The sequence below is a fragment of the Salvelinus alpinus genome, chromosome 1, assembly GCF_045679555.1.
Source record: "Salvelinus alpinus chromosome 1, SLU_Salpinus.1, whole genome shotgun sequence".
NCBI lineage: Eukaryota > Metazoa > Chordata > Actinopteri > Salmoniformes > Salmonidae > Salvelinus > Salvelinus alpinus.
Window position 1 is genome coordinate 108,102,300 of NC_092086.1, and position 18,804 is coordinate 108,121,103.

At 41.2% G+C, this 18,804-nt stretch overlaps 1 protein-coding gene across 1 annotated transcript in view; it reads right to left on the reverse strand.

Moving 5' to 3' along the window:
* LOC139538287 (dopamine beta-hydroxylase-like) overlaps positions 1–18,804 on the reverse strand; it is a 38,424-nt gene that overhangs the window by 5,931 nt on the left and 13,689 nt on the right. The window contains exons 3-10 of the mRNA XM_071340140.1: positions 18,398–18,655; positions 16,007–16,183; positions 12,855–12,957; positions 12,114–12,280; positions 11,541–11,684; positions 10,359–10,397; positions 8,225–8,284; positions 1,764–1,891 (exon numbers count right to left, since the gene is read on the reverse strand). Of these exons, the coding sequence (XP_071196241.1) occupies positions 1,764–1,891; positions 8,225–8,284; positions 10,359–10,397; positions 11,541–11,684; positions 12,114–12,280; positions 12,855–12,957; positions 16,007–16,183; positions 18,398–18,655 (1,076 nt within the window). The remainder of the gene's footprint in view (positions 1–1,763; positions 1,892–8,224; positions 8,285–10,358; positions 10,398–11,540; positions 11,685–12,113; positions 12,281–12,854; positions 12,958–16,006; positions 16,184–18,397; positions 18,656–18,804) is intronic.

Sequence of the window (18,804 nt, forward strand, 5' to 3'; positions counted from 1 at the left end):
GAGGATGAGACATTGAATGTCCAAGCATGGTCATGGTCAAGCTCATGTTAGTACTCCCTCATAGACAGAGCTTGTTGTAAAAACAAATAAGGAGCATACGGAGAACCAGGTTGATGTGAATGAATATGGAATGGGAGGTAGACCATCTATGAAAGAACTGGAATCTATCAAATACCATTACCTGCATCCTTTCTAATCCCCTTTTATACTGTGCCTTCAGAAAGTATTCAGACCCCTTGACTTTTTCCACATTTTGTTACATTACAGCCTTATTCTAAAATGGATTAAATAAAAAATCCTCAGCAATCTACACACAATACCCCATAATGACAAAGCAAAAACAGTTTTTTAGATTTTCTGCAAATGTATTAAAAATAAAAAACAGAAATGTACATAAGTATTCAGACCCTTTGCTATGAGACTCGAAATTGAGCTCAGGTGCATCCTGTTTCCAATGAACATCTTTGAGATGTTTCCACAACTTGATTGGAGTCCACTTGTGGTAAATTCAATTGATTGGACATGATTTGGAAAGGCACACACCTGTCTATATAAGGTCTCACAGTTGACAGTGCATGTCAGAGCATAAACCAAGCCATGAGGTCAAAGGAATTGTTCGTAGAGCTCCCTCAGATGTTTACAGACTAACCCATCTTTACCCATTTTACTCTTTCCTTTTGCAATTCATCCCTATATTTTACTGTGATGTCTTACGAGGGTCATGAACCTCTCTATTTGTACCATTTCTATTGATTTCCCTGAAAATAAATACTTTACCTAAGAGTATAATCATATTTCCTTTTGATTGTGGATTTTCAGATCTCCTAACAGTACTGTTTGTTGGTCCATCTGAACACAGACATTATGACTTCATAACCACCGAAGGACAGTACCAAGAGAAATTATCCTTTCATTCTGTTTCCTCGTGGCAGTCTGCACAATCTGACTGTTCAATGCCCCATATATAGATGTTTAAAGTTTTTAATAATTTTGTTTAAATTGAATAGTACGGATTGATGCGTACATTGCTGTTTTTGCATATCAGTTCATAAACACGATGCCATGGTATTGGGACATCACAAATCTGTTCCCAAACTCTTTGAATTTTATGTGACATAGTCGTCACACCTCTCAACCTTGTGTTGGTGATTGTTTTATATAAGGAATGGAATGAGCAGTTTTCTTCTGCTGGTTCGTGTGAGGTCTGTGCGAGTGGATTTAATCTGCTGAACAATAACAGCTGTTTGATGAGGAGAATATTGATTGTTCTCCAGAGATTGATTCTCTAATGGTAGCTGAGTCAGCAAAAAACGGAAATCAAGATGCAGTGTGTGTTTGGTTAAAGATGACAGCTAGCTCTTCTTAAAAAAGAAGATGGGTGTTACCTAGAAATGAAGCTACTGTGTGTGTGTGTGTGTGTGTGTGTGTGTGTGTGTGTGTGTGTGTGTGTGTGTGTGTGTGTGTGTGTGTGTGTGTGTGTGTGTGTGTGTGTGTGTGTGTGTGTGTGTGTGTGTGTGTGTGTGTGTGTGTGTGTGTGCACGCACGCGCCCACTCCCCCAAGTTGGTGTGCCCGTCACAGGAGGTTGGTGGCACCTTAATTGGGGAGGATGGGCTCATGGCTGGAGCAGAATTAGTGGAATGGTATCAAAAACATCAGGGAATCTTATCTAACACATGCCATTTAATTCGCTCCGTTCCAGACATTATTATGAGCCGTCATCCCCTTTACCAACCTTCTGTGGTGCCCGTGTACTGTATATTACCTGTTGATGAAGCTGAAGTACTTCTGCAGGTATCCAGGGTCAACGTTACTCTTACAGAGCTCTAATTGAGTTCTGGGGTAGTAGTGTACATAGTTCACACACATCTCCTCCATGATCCCAAAGCCTCCCTGGATTAAAATGAGGAGAGAGAGACAGAGAGAAAGATAGGGAGAGAGAGGGAAACAGGGGGAGAGAAAGATAGGGAGACAGAGGGAGGGAGAGGAAGGGAGAGAGAGAGAGAGGAGTCAGGTTCCTGGGTTTAGCTCCATGCCTTCATCCTATCCCCAGAAACAGCTAGCTCAGGCATCACTGAGGACAGTGTGTGAGTCAAAAAAACATCCTTACTGCAGGATACTTCAACTGGTGACTGTCATTCCTTACCCCAGGATACTTCAACTGGTGACTATCATTCCTTACCCCAGGATACTTCAACTGGTGACTATCCAGGAAAATAAAGAAAAAGGAGCTCTCCGTTGCTGGGTAAATCTGATAGATTTATTGACAGGACAAGTAAACAATCAGCTTACATTTCCGCATCAATCGTTTTCTTCAGCGCTTTGAGTAGGAAAAGGGTGGGAGGCACCTATATATCCTCCCAGGGGAGTGTCCCGCTCATTATGTCAATCAAACATGTCAATAAAATCAATACTGTCAGTAGTAGCAACTACACAGGTTATTCAAGCAAGAGAATGATCATCAGTCAAGATTCCTCTCATACATTCCAGACTCCTCCCATACATTCCAGACCCCTCCCTATACATATACATTCCAGACTCCTCCCATACATTCCAGACCCCTCCCTATACATATACATTCCAGACTCCTCCCATACATTCCAGACCCCTCCCATACATTCCAGACCTCTCCCTATACATATACATTCCAGACTCCTCCCATACATTCCAGACTCCTCCCATACATTCCAGACCCCTCCCTATACATATACATTCCAGACTCCTCCCATACATTCCAGACTCCTCCCATACATTCCAGACCTCTCCCTATACATATACATTCCAGACTCCTTCCCATACATTCCAGACTCCTTCCTATACATTCCAGACTCCTCCCATACATTCCAGACCCCTCCCTATACATATACATTCCAGACCCTTCCCCATATATATACATTCCAGACTCCTTCCTATACATTCCAGACTCCTCCCAAACATTCCAGACCCCTCCCCACACATATACATTCCAGACTCCTTCCCATACATTCCAGACTCCTTCCTATACATTCCAGACTCCTCCCATACATTCCAGACCCCTCCCTATACATATACATTCCAGACCCTTCCCCATACATATACATTCCAGACTCCTTCCCATACATTCCAGACTCCTCCCCATACATATACATTCCAGACTCCTTCCTATACATATACATTCCAGACTCCTCCCCATACATATACATTCCAGACTCCTCCCCATACATATACATTCCAGACTCCTCCCCATACATATACATTCCAGACTCCTTCCTATACATATACATTCCAGACTCCTCCCCATACATATACATTTCATACTCCTCCCCATACATATACATTTCAGACTCCTCCCCATACATATACTTTCCAGACTCCTTCCTATACATATACATTCCAGACTCCTCCCCATACATATACATTCCAGACTCCTCCCATACATTCCAGACCCCTCCCTATACATATACATTCCAGACTCCTCCCATACATTCCAGACCCCTCCCTATACATATACATTCCAGACTCCTCCCATACATTCCAGACCCCTCCCATACATTCCAGACCTCTCCCTATACATATACATTCCAGACTCCTCCCATACATTCCAGACTCCTCCCATACATTCCAGACCCCTCCCTATACATATACATTCCAGACTCCTCCCATACATTCCAGACTCCTCCCATACATTCCAGACCTCTCCCTATACATATACATTCCAGACTCCTTCCCATACATTCCAGACTCCTTCCTATACATTCCAGACTCCTCCCATACATTCCAGACCCCTCCCTATACATATACATTCCAGACCCTTCCCCATATATATACATTCCAGACTCCTTCCTATACATTCCAGACTCCTCCCAAACATTCCAGACCCCTCCCCACACATATACATTCCAGACTCCTTCCCATACATTCCAGACTCCTTCCTATACATTCCAGACTCCTCCCATACATTCCAGACCCCTCCCTATACATATACATTCCAGACCCTTCCCCATACATATACATTCCAGACTCCTTCCCATACATTCCAGACTCCTCCCCATACATATACATTCCAGACTCCTTCCTATACATATACATTCCAGACTCCTCCCCATACATATACATTCCAGACTCCTCCCCATACATATACATTCCAGACTCCTCCCCATACATATACATTCCAGACTCCTTCCTATACATATACATTCCAGACTCCTCCCCATACATATACATTTCATACTCCTCCCCATACATATACATTTCAGACTCCTCCCCATACATATACTTTCCAGACTCCTTCCTATACATATACATTCCAGACTCCTCCCCATACATATACATTCCAGACTCCTCCCTATACATATACATTCCAGACTCCTCCCCATACATATACATTCCAGACTCCTCCCCATACATATACTTTCCAGACTCCTTCCTATACATATACATTCAAGACTCCTCCCCATACATATACATTCCAGACTCCTCCCCATACATATACATTCCAGACTCCTCCCCATACATATACATTCCAGACTCCTCCCCATACATATACATTCCAGACCCCTCCCCATACATATACATTCCAGACTCCTTCCTATACATATACGATCCAGACACCTTCCTATACATTCCAGACTCCTCCCTATACATATACATTCCAGACTCCTCCCCATACATATACATTCCAGACCCCTCCCTATACATATACATTCCAGACCCCTCCCCATACATATACATTCCAGACTCCTTCCTATACATATACGATCCAGACTCCTTCCTATACATTCCAGACTCCTCCCGTACATTCCAGACCTCTCCCTATACATATACATTCCAGACTCCTTCCTATACATTCCAGACCCCTCCCTATACATTCCAGACCCCTCCCTATACATATACATTCCAGACTCCTTCCCATACATTCCAGAATCCTTCCTATACATTCCAGACTCCTCCCATACATTCCAGACCCCTCCCTATACATATACATTCCAGACCCCTCCCCATACATATACATTCCAGACTCCTCCCCATACATATACATTCCAGACTCCTTCCTATACATTCCAGACTCCTCCCATACATTCCAGACCCCTCCCTATACATATACATTCCAGACCCCTCCCCATACATATACATTCCAGACTCCTTCCTATACATTCCAGACTCCTCCCAAACATTCCAGACCCCTCCCCATACATATACATTCCAGTCTCCTCCCCATACATATACATTCCAGGACTTCCCCATACATATACATTCCAGACCCCTTCCCATACATATACATTCCAGACCCCTCCCTATACATATACATTCCAGACCCCTCCCCATACATATACATTCCAGACTCCTTCCTATACATTCCAGACTCCTCCCACACATTCCAGACCCCTCCCTATACATATACATTCCAGACCCCTCCCTATACATATACATTCCAGACCCCTCCCCATAAATATACATTCCAGACCCCTCCCCATACATATACATTCCAGACCCCTCCCCATACATATACATTCCAGACCCCTCCCCATACATATACATATACATTAAGCATCTCCAATCCAAAAATAAATCTAGAATCGGCTTCCTATTTCACAACAAAGCATCCTTCACTCATGCAGCCAAACATACCCTTGTAAAACTGACCATCCTACCGATCCTCGACTTCGGCGATGTCATCTATAAAATAGCCTTCAACACTCTACTCAACAAATTGGATGCAGTTTATCATGGTGCCATCTGTTTTTGTCACCAAAGCCCCATATATTACCCACCACTGCGACCTGTACGCTCTCATTGGCTGGCCATCGCTTCATACTCATCGCCAAACTCACTGGCTCCAGGTCATCTCCAAGTCTCTGCTAGGTAAAGCCCCGCCTTATCTCAGCTCACTGGTCACCATAGCAGCACCCACCCATAGCACGCGCTCCAGCAGGTATATCTCACTGGTCACCCCCGAAGCCAATTCCTCCTTTGGCCGCTCTCCTTCCAGTTCTCTGCTGCCAATGACTGGAACGAACTGCAAAAATCTCTGAAGCTGGAGACTCTTACCTCCCTCACAAGCTTTAAGCACCAGCTGTCAGAGCAGCTCACAGATCACTGCACCTGTACATAGCTCATTTGTAAATAGCCCATCCAATCTACCTCATCCCCATACTGTATTTATTTATTTATTTTGCTCCTTTGCACCCCAGTATCTCTAATTACACATTCATCCTCTGTACATCCTACCATTCCAGTATTTAATTGCTATATTGTAATTACTTTGCCACCATGACCTATTTATTGCCTTACCTCTCTTATCCTACCTCATTTGCACATGCTGTATATAGATTTTTCTACTGTATTTTTGATTGTATGTTTGTTTATTCCATGTGTAACTCTGTGTTGTTGTATGTGTCAAACTGCTTTGCTTTATCTTGGCCAGGTCGTAGTTGCAAACGAGAACTTGTTCTCAACTTGCCTACCTGGTTAAATAAAGGTGAAATAAATATAAATAAAAATTTCCAGACTCCTCCCCATACATTCCAGTCTCCTCCCCATACATTCCAGACTCCTCCCCATACATTCCAGACTCCTCCCCATACATTCCAGTCTCCTCCCCATACATCCCAGACCCCTCCCCATATATTCCAGTCTCCTCCCCATACATTCCAGACCCCTCCCCATACATATACATTTCAGACTCCTCCCCATACATATACATTCCAGACCCCTCCCTATACATATACATTCCAGTCTCCTCCCCATACATATACATTCCAGACCCCTCCCTATACATATACATTCCAGTCTCCTCCCCATACATATACATTCCAGACCCCTCCCCATACATATACATTCCAGTCTCCTCCCCATACATATACATTTCAGACTCCTCCCCATACATTCCAGACCCCTCCCCATACATATACATTCCAGTCTCCTCCCCATACATATACATTTCAGACTCCTCCCCATACATATACATTCCAGACTCCTCCCCATACATATACATTCCAGACTCCTCCCCATACATATGCATTCCAGTCTCCTCCCCATACATATACATTTCAGACTCCTCCCCATACATATACATTCCAGTCTCCTCCCCATACATATACATTCCAGTCTCCTCCCCATACATTCCAGACCCCTCCCCATACATATACATTCCAGTCTCCTCCCCATACATTCCAGTCTCCTCCCCATACATATACATTCCAGTCTCCTCCCCATACATTCCAGACTCCTCCCCATACATATACATTTCAGACTCCTCCACATACATCCCACTTGAATATCAAAAGACAGATATCAACAAAGGAAAAATGTATTTACCAAAAACAGATGAGAAAGACAGCTGTTCATTCAGATCTTGTTGCTCAATGCAATCTGATTGCAGACGATCCAAAGTATCTCTCTCTGTAACAATTTCCTCACTATATTGCAACCTCTGGAGGAAAGAGAAACTTTCTCATAACCCCAGGATTTCCTCCATGCCCTCATCATAACCCCAGGATTTCCTCCATGCCCTCATCATAACCCCAGGATTTCCTCCATGCCCTCATCATAACCCCAGGATTTCCTCCATGCCCTCATCATAACCCCAGGATTTCCTCCATGCCCTCATCATAACTCCAGAAACAATGAGGACAGTGTGTGAGTTCACTGCTCTCAGCATCAGAGTAGAGGAGAGAGCATGCCCTCATCATAACACCAGAAACACTGAGGACAGTGTGTGAGTATGTGTGTTTATATTTGTGCATGTGTCTGTTCGTGCAATTGTACGTGTGTAAGAGTGAGTGTGTGTGTCCACTTCTGTCCCACTGTTCTCAGCATCAGAGGAGAGGAGGAGAGAGCATCATCATCATCCTCCAGCCCAGAGCCTCCTTCTCACTGTGTCTGACCCCAGATTACTGAGATCTGAGCTGGGCAGTAGAGCCGCTCTGAGCCCTGTCTGTCTGTGGTAGGAGGATATACCCACATTAAACACATTAAGCTGGTTGGCTAAAGTTACTGGATAGATGCTTCGAACACAGCCACTGCTGTGAAGAGCATCGAAACCGTTATGTATCATGGGTAGATTGTGATTAACTGACTATTCTATAAATAGTATTGAGTTATTTATGAAGGTGGTTTGTAGAGCAGTCAGTCTAGACTCGCCTTCAAGTGCACGTGTGCATGTATGCGTGTATGCATGTTTGCGGTCTGCATAACCATTTGCTATATTGCATGGCTGCACTTGTAGTGAAAACCAAACATACTCACCACTGTAGGCTGGCTCCTGTCCTCTGTGTTGTATGTACACTTTGTCAAGAGGACGTCACCCTGTTGGGGACACACACACTCAAATCAGGCAATGTTCTGCCAATGTTTTACACGTATCTTCCTAGAGGGTTACAGAATATTTACGTTGTTACTCTTTATTGTTTTTAAAGGCAACTCTGCATCTCTGTTGTTCTGCAGCAGATCAGAGACAGACTGTAGTTGTAGTAGTACTTGGTATCATCTATGTTGTTCTGCAGCAGAGACAGAGACAGACTGTAGTTGTAGTAGTACTGGGTATCATCTCTGTTGTTCTGCAGCAGAGACAGAGACAGACTGTAGTTGTAGTAGTACTGGGTATCATCTCTGTTGTTCTGCAGCAGAGACAGACTGTAGTTGTAGTAGTACTGGGTATCATCTCTGTTGTTCTGCAGCAGAGACAGAGACAGACTGTAGTTGTAGTAGTACTGGGTATCATCTCTGTTGTTCTGCAGCAGAGACAGAGACAGACTGTAGTTGTAGTAGTACTGGGTATCATCTCTGTTGTTCTGCAGCAGAGACAGAGACAGAGACAGACTGTAGTTGTAGTAGTACTGGGTATCATCTCTGTTGTTCTGCAGCAGAGGCAGAGACAGACTGTAGTTGTAGTAGTACTGGACATCATCTCTGTTGTTCTGCAGCAGAGACAGACTGTAGTTGTAGTAGTACTGGGTATCATCTCTGTTGTTCTGCAGCAGAGACAGAGACAGAGACAGACTGTAGTTGTAGTAGTACTGGATATTATCTCTGTTGTTCTGCAGCAAAGACAGACTGTAGTTGTAGTAGTACTGGGTATCATCTCTGTTGTTCTGCAGCAGAGACAGAGACAGACTGTAGTTGTAGTAGTACTGGGTATCATCTCTGTTGTTCTGCAGCAGAGACAGAGACAGACTGTAGTTGTAGTAGTACTGGGTATCATCTCTGTTGTTCTGCAGCAGAAACAGAGACAGACTGTAGTTGTAGTAGTACTGGGTATCATCTCTGTTGTTCTGCAGCAGAGACAGACTGTAGTTGTAGTAGTACTGGGTATCATCTCTGTTGTTCTGCAGCAGAGACAGAGACAGAGACAGACTGTAGTTGTAGTAGTACTGGGTATCATCTCTGTTGTTCTGCAGCAGAGACAGAGACAGACTGTAGTTGTAGTAGTACTGGGTATCATCTCTGTTGTTCTGCAGCAGAGACAGAGACAGAGACAGACTGTAGTTGTAGTAGTACTGTGTATCATCTCTGTTGTTCTGCAGCAGAGACAGAGACAGAGACAGACTGTAGTTGTAGTAGTACTGGGTATCATCTCTGTTGTTCTGCAGCAGAGACAGAGACAGACTGTAGTTGTAGTAGTACTGGGTATCATCTCTGTTGTTCTGCAGCAGAGACAGAGACAGACTGTAGTTGTAGTAGTACTGGGTATCATCTCTGTTGTTCTGCAGCAGAGACAGAGACAGACTGTAGTTGTAGTAGTACTGGGTATCATCTCTGTTGTTCTGCAGCAGAAACAGAGACAGACTGTAGTTGTAGTAGTACTGGGTATCATCTCTGTTGTTCTGCAGCAGAGACAGACTGTAGTTGTAGTAGTACTGGGTATCATCTCTGTTGTTCTGCAGCAGAGACAGAGACAGAGACAGACTGTAGTTGTAGTAGTACTGGGTATCATCTCTGTTGTTCTGCAGCAGAGACAGAGACAGACTGTAGTTGTAGTAGTACTGGGTATCATCTCTGTTGTTCTGCAGCAGAGACAGAGACAGAGACAGACTGTAGTTGTAGTAGTACTGTGTATCATCTCTGTTGTTCTGCAGCAGAGACAGAGACAGAGACAGACTGTAGTTGTAGTAGTACTGGGTATCATCTCTGTTGTTCTGCAGCAGAGCAGAGACAGAGACAGACTGTAGTTGTAGTAGTACTGGGTATCATCTCTGTTGTTCTCGTCTTGTTTCACCCTCAGTCATCTTCTCTTCCTCAGGTCTGTAATAGTCCCTTCTTTTTCTCAATGCCCCTGTTCCCTTCCCTGGATCTTATTCGGTAGACAAAACCCACCGTACTGTGTGGTATCTCATCCCACCTGCTGAGACAGCTGTGACAGTAGAAAGAGGAGCATACTTACAGGCAGCACTGTCACCATCTTCCTCAGCATTCTGATTATCTGCAGGAGGAGACAACAACATTCACATCCATGGAATTGCTTTCAAAACACAATGATCCAGTGAAAAACATGAGACAAAAAACGTTAGTAGAGGTGCTGACTAACGGCGAGTAAACTGTAGGCTATAAAAAAATATATATAATAAAGAGATTTGCACTCACTCTATACAGTATAAACTCCCAGTAATTTATTGGGTAAAACACCAACAAAAAAACACCTTCACCCTGAAGAAGTCACTGTGATGCTGAAACATTGGTGGTGCTTTACCCAATAAATTACTGGCAGCTTGTATATACAGAGTGTAACTCTCTTTATTTATTTTTATAAAACACAATGATCTGGCTGTGATTTCTTGTTTTGATGTTGCTTAAAGTTGTCTTGTATCCTGACTAGTCAGAAGATATGAGCTGGATTCAAGGAAGAGTGTTGTACAGGCAGGAGGTTAGAAGATATGAGGAAAATAGTTGTAATACATGCAGAGAGAGTCTCAATAGAAAGTCTTACATGACACTTTTTTGTATTGCTAGGTATTACTACACTGTTGGAGCTAGAAACACAAGCATTTCGCTGCACCTGCGATAACATCTACAAATAAAATTGTTTATGTCCCTCAAGGTTGCATCTAGACTATTTAGAGAAAGGATATGAATACAGATCAGTTAGAGAAAGGATATGAATACAGATCAGTTAGAGAAAGGATATGAATACAGATCAGTTAGAGAAAGGATATGAATACAGATCATTTAGAGAAAGGATATGAATACAGATCAGTAAGAGAAAGGATATGAATACAGATCAGTTAGAGAGAGGATATGAATACAGATCAGTTAGAGAGAGGATATGAATACAGATCAGTTAGAGAAGGGATATGAATACAGATCAGTTAGAGAAAGGATATGAATACAGATCAGTTAGAGAAAGGATATGAATACAGATCAGTTAGAGAGAGGATATGAATACAGGTCAAGGGAGAGTTGTGTTGTTCTGCAGCAGCAAACCAGATATGTGTGTCTTGCCTCACTGAACCTTGGAGAGTTCAGTAGTACCTTAACAGAGGAGAGAGAAAGAGAGAGAGAGAGAGAGAGAGCTCTGTGTGTGCGTGTGGGTTTGTTGGTGCATACAGTATACACCCAGAGGGGTTACCTGATAGTGGGTGCTGAAATGCTTATCCTCCTGTACCACCTTCACCTCTCTTCCACCCCTCACCAGGACCGTCCTCACCCCTCTCCCCGCCAAGTGAGTGTGCAGCTGGGACGCAAAGATGTTGATCCCCCCTGGAGGAAGGGCCTGGTGGAGGTCATGAGAGGAATTGGACACGTTAAGAAAGGTACATTACGATATTCTAACTCCTGTCAGTTTCATTTGTATTGAGATACTGTACTGTAGTTCTAGCCATGTAAGTAGAAATATTATCTGATTACAATAAGACAAAGAGGGTCATTTATGCTCATGACAAGTATTACAATGCATTACAACCACATCTTAATGCATTATACCTGGGGGCTTTGAGTAAAATGTTACCAGCAGGGTGCCATTGTTATTGAAGGTCCAGGAGTGGTTTCAGTCCTGTATCTACAGTAGACATCCCTGAGGGATATTGTAGCCTACCAACAGTCTGTGTACACGTTTTCTAAGGATTTATGTTAGAAGGATATTGTACCAACAGTCTGCGTACACGTTTTCTAAGGATTTATGTTAGAAGGATAGTGTACTAACAGTCTGTGTACACTTGGACGTGCAGAATCCTGTGAGATGGAAGTTCTGTTCTCTGGGTGGTATGGCCATGACCGGGGTGTAGACCAGCCCGAGCTCCATGATGCCCGCGTCGTACCTCCTTAAGCTGGGGGTGTGGTAGAGACGCACCCCAGAGTTGTCCTTACGACCTGCATGGGGACACAGCACAACCAGAACCTGTCAGAGAGGAGGGGGGACAGGAAGGAGGAGAGGTAGAGGGAGGGGCGGAGTCTTGATGGAGGAGGCGAGACTGAAGGGGGGTAAGTGAGGGAAGAAAGAGGGTAGTGGGGGAAGGATAGGGGAAGGGGAGATAGAAGGGGAGTAGTGAGGGAGGGAAGAGGAGTAGTGGGGGAGGGGATAAAAGATGAGAGAAGGATGGGGTTTAGGAAGAAGGGGTAGAGGGAGTGATGGATGACATAGGGAGGGGAGTGATGAAGACGGGTGTTGAGTAGAAGGAAGATGGAAGAAGCAGGGGAGATATTGGGAGACTATAGAGCAGAGCTATACAACTGGTACTTCTGGTTTTCATTCTCTGCCTCCAATCAGGGAACACCGGGTGGGTGGACTGTTGACAATCAGTGACAGTAATTGATCAATTTACCACCAGGTAGAAAATAAAACGAGTTGTACTACATTGCTGAGGGGTGGTAATTTAATAGCCCAGCTCTAAGGTTCTTAGGGGTAGAATAGTAGTATATAACTGTGATGGGTAGGTCATTTTACCTGATATGAGGAGTGGGTTGTGGTAGTGCACCTCTAGTCGAAGAAACCTGGAAGACGCTGGTCCTCCTAGAGGCAGCCCTGCATCAGTTGGGTAGTAGAAAGACTACACATGCACGCACACACACACAAGATTAATTCTTTTTATCACTGAACATCACGTTATTTTTATCATTGAATATCACGTTATTTTTATCGTTGAACATCACGTTATTTTTATCGTTGAACATCACGTTATTTTTATCTCTGAACATCACGTTATTTTTATCGTTGAACATCACGTTATTTTTATCATTGAACATCACCTTATTTTTATCGTTGAATATCACGTTATTTTTATCGTTGAATATCACGTTATTTTTATCATTGAACATCACGTTATTTTTTATCATTGAACATCACGTTATTTTTATTGTTGAACATCACATTGGTTTTATAATTGAAAATCACATTATTTTTATCATTGTGAACGTCACATTATTTTTATAATTGAACATCACATTATTTTTTTATCATTGAACAATCATTGAACATCACATTAGTTTTCTAATTGAACATCACATAATTTTTTATTATTAGACATCACATTATTTTTTTTATTTAACATCATGTTATTTTATCATTGTGAACATCACATTATTTTTTATTATTGAACAACACGTTATTTTATCATTGTGAACATCACATTATTTTATATTATTGAACATCACATTATTTTATCATTGAACATCATATTATTTTTTATCATTCAACATCACATTCTTTTTTATTATTGAACAACACGTTATTTTATCATTGTGAACATCACATTATTTTTTATTATTGAACAACACGTTATTTTATCATTGTGAACATCACATTATTTTTTATTATTGAACATCACATTAACTTTTAAAGTTAACATCATGTTATTTTATCATTGTGAACATCACATTATCTTTTAAAGTTAACATCATGTTATTATATCATTGTGAACATCACATTATTTTATATTATTGAACATCACATTATTTTATCATTGAACATCATATTATTTTTTATCATTCAACATCACATTACTTTGTATCATTGGACATGTGAATCATCCACCTTAAAAGGAGTAGTTTCAGCCAACGCAGGAAGACAATAGCTCTTATTGATCCAGAGAAGACTAAAACAGCACCGAGTTTGTCTCTCTCTATTTCTATCGTCTATATCCATCGCTTTACATCTCTACGGTATATGTTCCCCTAATGTGTTCTGAGGATCTGTTCATAAAAGAGATAGACGATTAAACAAAAATACTTTTGGAGATAAAAACTTATTTTCATATCAATCTTATTAGCATTCCGGAGAGGAGAGGAGAGCTTGTGGATATTTTCTCTCCCCCGGCCTGGCAGCATCCCTAGGACTATTTTACATAACCGGTCTTTCTCTTCCTCCTCCTCCTCCTCACTCTCCCCTATCTCTCTCTTCCCCCTCTCTTTCTTTTTCTCGCCTTCCTCCTCTTCTTTCGCCTCCCTTCTTTTATAATGCCAGATTTCCCTTTAGATGTGTGTGGGATCCAGAATGTGCTAACACTGAACTGGCCTGTATATTTCCTAGCTAATCTCATCTCTCCAGCTCTGCTTCTACCCTCGCCACTCAGCAGAACACATGATTTCTCTTTTGTTTTCTCCGTCTGCTAATCCAATGGGAGGGCTCAGAGGCTTGGCACTAGGCACCAGTTCTCTGACTGTGATGTGATTCTTATCCAGTAAGACGTGTCTTCCTCTGCCTCACACATCCCAGAGCATCACCACCACCTACATGAACACACACACAAACACACAGATTCACACACACACACACACACACACACACACACACACACACACACACACACACACACACACACACACACACACACACACACACACACACACACACACACACACACACACACACACACACACACACTCACTCACTCACACACTCACACACACACACACACACACACACACACACACACACACACACACACACACACACACACACACACACACACACACACACACACACACACACACACACACACACACACACACACACACACACACACACACACACACACACACACAGAGAGAGATTCACACACTCTCACACACACTCACACACAGATTCACACACTATCACACACACTCACACACAAACACACAGATTCACACACTCTCACACACACTCTCACTCACACACTCACACACACACAAAAACACACACACACACACACACACTCACACACTCTCTCTATCACACACACACACACACACACACACACACACACACACACACACACACACACACACACACACACACACACACACACACACACACACACACACACACACACACACACACACACACACACACACACACACACACACACACACACATACAGATTCACAAACTGTAACACACACACGCACGCTCCTCTCCTCTCAACTCCTCACCACCACACACCAGCTCCTCCAGAGACTGCTTCCCTGCTCTCATCAAAACAGTCTTCTATTGAACCAAACGTTATTCAGACATAGGTATTTTCCTAGTAACATTCTCTGAGGCTTTCATGGGTTCTCTGAGTTTTTTCCTCAGTTTGTCTCTGTTTCTGTGGATCTCTAGTCTCTCAGACTTTACCACCCTGCCTCTCTACTACTGAAAACCTCCCTGATCTTTGTGGTTGAATCTGTGTTTGAAATTCACTGTTCGACTGAGGGACCTTACAGATAATTGTATGTGTGGGGTACAGAGATGAGGTAGTCAATCAAAAATAATGTGAAACACTATTATTGTCCATGCAACTTATTATGTGACTTGTTAAGCACATTTTTACTCCTGAACATGTTTTAAGCTTGCCATAACAAAGGGGTTGAATACTTATTGACCCAAGACATTCCAGCTTTTCATTTTTAATTAATTTGTAAACATTTCTAAAAACATTATTCCAGTTTGACATTATAGAGTATTGTGTTTAGGCCAGAGACAACAAAAAATCTACATTTAATCTATTTTAAATTCAGGCTGTAACACAACAAAATGTAGAAAAAGTCAAGGGGTGTGAATACTTTCTGAAGGCACTGTAAGCACTTGAAAAAAAAGGAATACTATTTGAACCCAGTTCTGGTGTGTGTGTGTATTACCTTAGCCCCCATAGCCCAGGCCGCCAGAACATGGCGACAGTAGTTGAGGCTGGCGGGCTTCATCTTGGAGTCACAGGATCCGCTGTACTGTGGAACTGTACTCATCTCAGGAGAACACTCAAACACCTCCATGTGGTGCACTATGGCCTCGTTACCAGGGGTTACCACCGACTCATACTGGGGTGAGGGTGATGAAGAGGGAGGAGGATGAGGAGGGGGAGGAGGAGGAGGAAGAGGAAAAAAGAGGTGGAAATTGATTGGTATTGACTCCGCTGTTTTGATTTTCAAACTCATTGCTATGCCCAAGGATTGGGTAGGGCTAAGCAATAAGGTTGGGAGGGATATTGTCATATTGATGACATTTATACACTTATCCAAGTCTATTCGAATGCCTAGGGGCCAGGGTTTGATGGAATTGGACTCGATGGTTCCATCCATAGAAATAGTATTACTGAGAATAACCCTAACAGAATAACTAAACGTCATTCTAATTCTATGGAATAACTAAACGTCATTCTAGTTCTATGGAATAACTAAACGTCATTCTAATTCTATGGAATAACTAAACGTCATTCTAATTCTATGGAATAACTAAATGTCATTCTAATTCTATGGAATAACTAAATGTCATTCTAATTCTATGGAATAACTAAACATCATTCTAATTCTATGGAATAACTAAATGTCATTCTAATTCTATGGAATTACTAAATGTCATTCTAATTCTATGGAATAACTAAATGTCATTCTAATTCTATGGAATAACTAAATGGCATTCTAATTCTATGGAATAACTAAACGTCATTCTAATTCTATGGAATAACTAAATGTCATTCTAATTCTATGGAATTACTAAATGTCATTCTAAGTCTATGGAATAACTAAACGTCATTCTAATTCTATGGAATAACTAAATGTCATTCTAATTCTATGGAATTACTAAATGTCATTCTAATTCTATGGAATAACTAAATGTCATTCTAATTCTATGGAATAACTAAATGGCATTCTAATTCTATGGAATTACTAAACGTCATTCTAATTCTATGGAATAACTAAATGTCATTCTAATTCTATGGAATTACTAAATGTCATTCTAAGTCTATGGAATAACTAAACGTCATTCTAATTCTATGGAATAACTAAATGTCATTCTAATTCTATGGAATTACTAAATGTCATTCTAATTCTATGGAATAACTAAATGTCATTCTAATTCTATGGAATTACTAAATGTCATTCTAATTCTATGGAATAACTAAATGTCATTCTAATTCTATGGAATAACTAAATGTCATTCTAATTCTATGGAATAACTAAATGTCATTCTAATTCTATGGAATAACTAAATGTCATTCTAATTCTATGGAATAACTAAATGTCATTCTAATTCTATGGAATAACTAAATGTCATTCTAATTCTATGGAATAACTAAATGTCATTCTAATTCTATGGAATAACTAAATGTCATTCTAATTCTATGGAATAACTAAACATCATTCTAATTCTATGGAATAACTAAATGTCATTCTAATTCTATTGAATAACTAAATGTCATTCTAATTCTATGGAATAACTAAACGTCATTCTAATTCTATGGAGCTACTAAATGTCATTCTAATTCTATGGAATAACTAAACGTCATTCTAATTCTATGGAATAACTAAATGTCATTCTAAGTCTATGGAATAACTAAACGTCATTCTAATTCTATGGAATAACTAAATGTCATTCTAATTCTATGGAATTACTAAATGTCATTCTAATTCTATGGAATAACTAAATGTCATTCTAATTCTATGGAATTACTAAATGTCATTCTAATTCTATGGAATAACTAAATGTCATTCTAATTCTATGGAATAACTAAATGTCATTCTAATTCTATGGAATAACTAAATGTCATTCTAATTCTATGGAATAACTAAATGTCATTCTAATTCTATGGAATAACTAAATGTCATTCTAATTCTATGGAATAACTAAATGTCATTCTAATTCTATGGAATAACTAAATGGCATTCTAATTCTATGGAATAACTAAATGTCATTCTAATTCTATCGAATAACTAAATGTCATTCTAATTCTATGGAATAACTAAACATCATTCTAATTCTATGGAATAACTAAATGTCATTCTAATTCTATTGAATAACTAAATGTCATTCTAATTCTATGGAATAACTAAACGTCATTCTAATTCTATGGAGCTACTAAATGTCATTCTAATTCTATGGAATAACTAAACGTCATTCTAATTCTATGGAATAACTAAATGTCATTCTAATTCTATGGAATAACAAAATGTCATTCTAATTCTATGGAATAAATAAATGTCATTCTAATTCTATGGTTCCATCATTGTATAGGACTAGGTTTAGTGATTTACCATGACGATGTGGTTCTTGGGCATATTGGGTGGCAGTTGGAAGATGTGGCACCAGTAGGTGGTCTCCTGGGTGGGGATGGTGATGTCGGGGGTCCGGACCTCCAGGGTCTGTACGTCTCGGGGCAGGGAGGGTGACGGGGTGTCTGGGCGCAGCAGGAGGGCCCTCTGCACTCCCGTCTCAATCTGGGACAGGTTGAGCTGCTGGAGCGAGCGGATTGGCTGATCCAACACTCCGTATATCAGGTGTACGGTACCCTCCTGCCAATCAGAATCAAGCACAAAGTCTTTATTATTCCTCTCTTTACCTCTTTTCACCTGCTATACTGTTCTCACCCTTTTCACCTGCTATACTGTTCTCACCCTTTTCACCTGCTATACTGTTCTCACCCTTTTCACCTGCTATACTG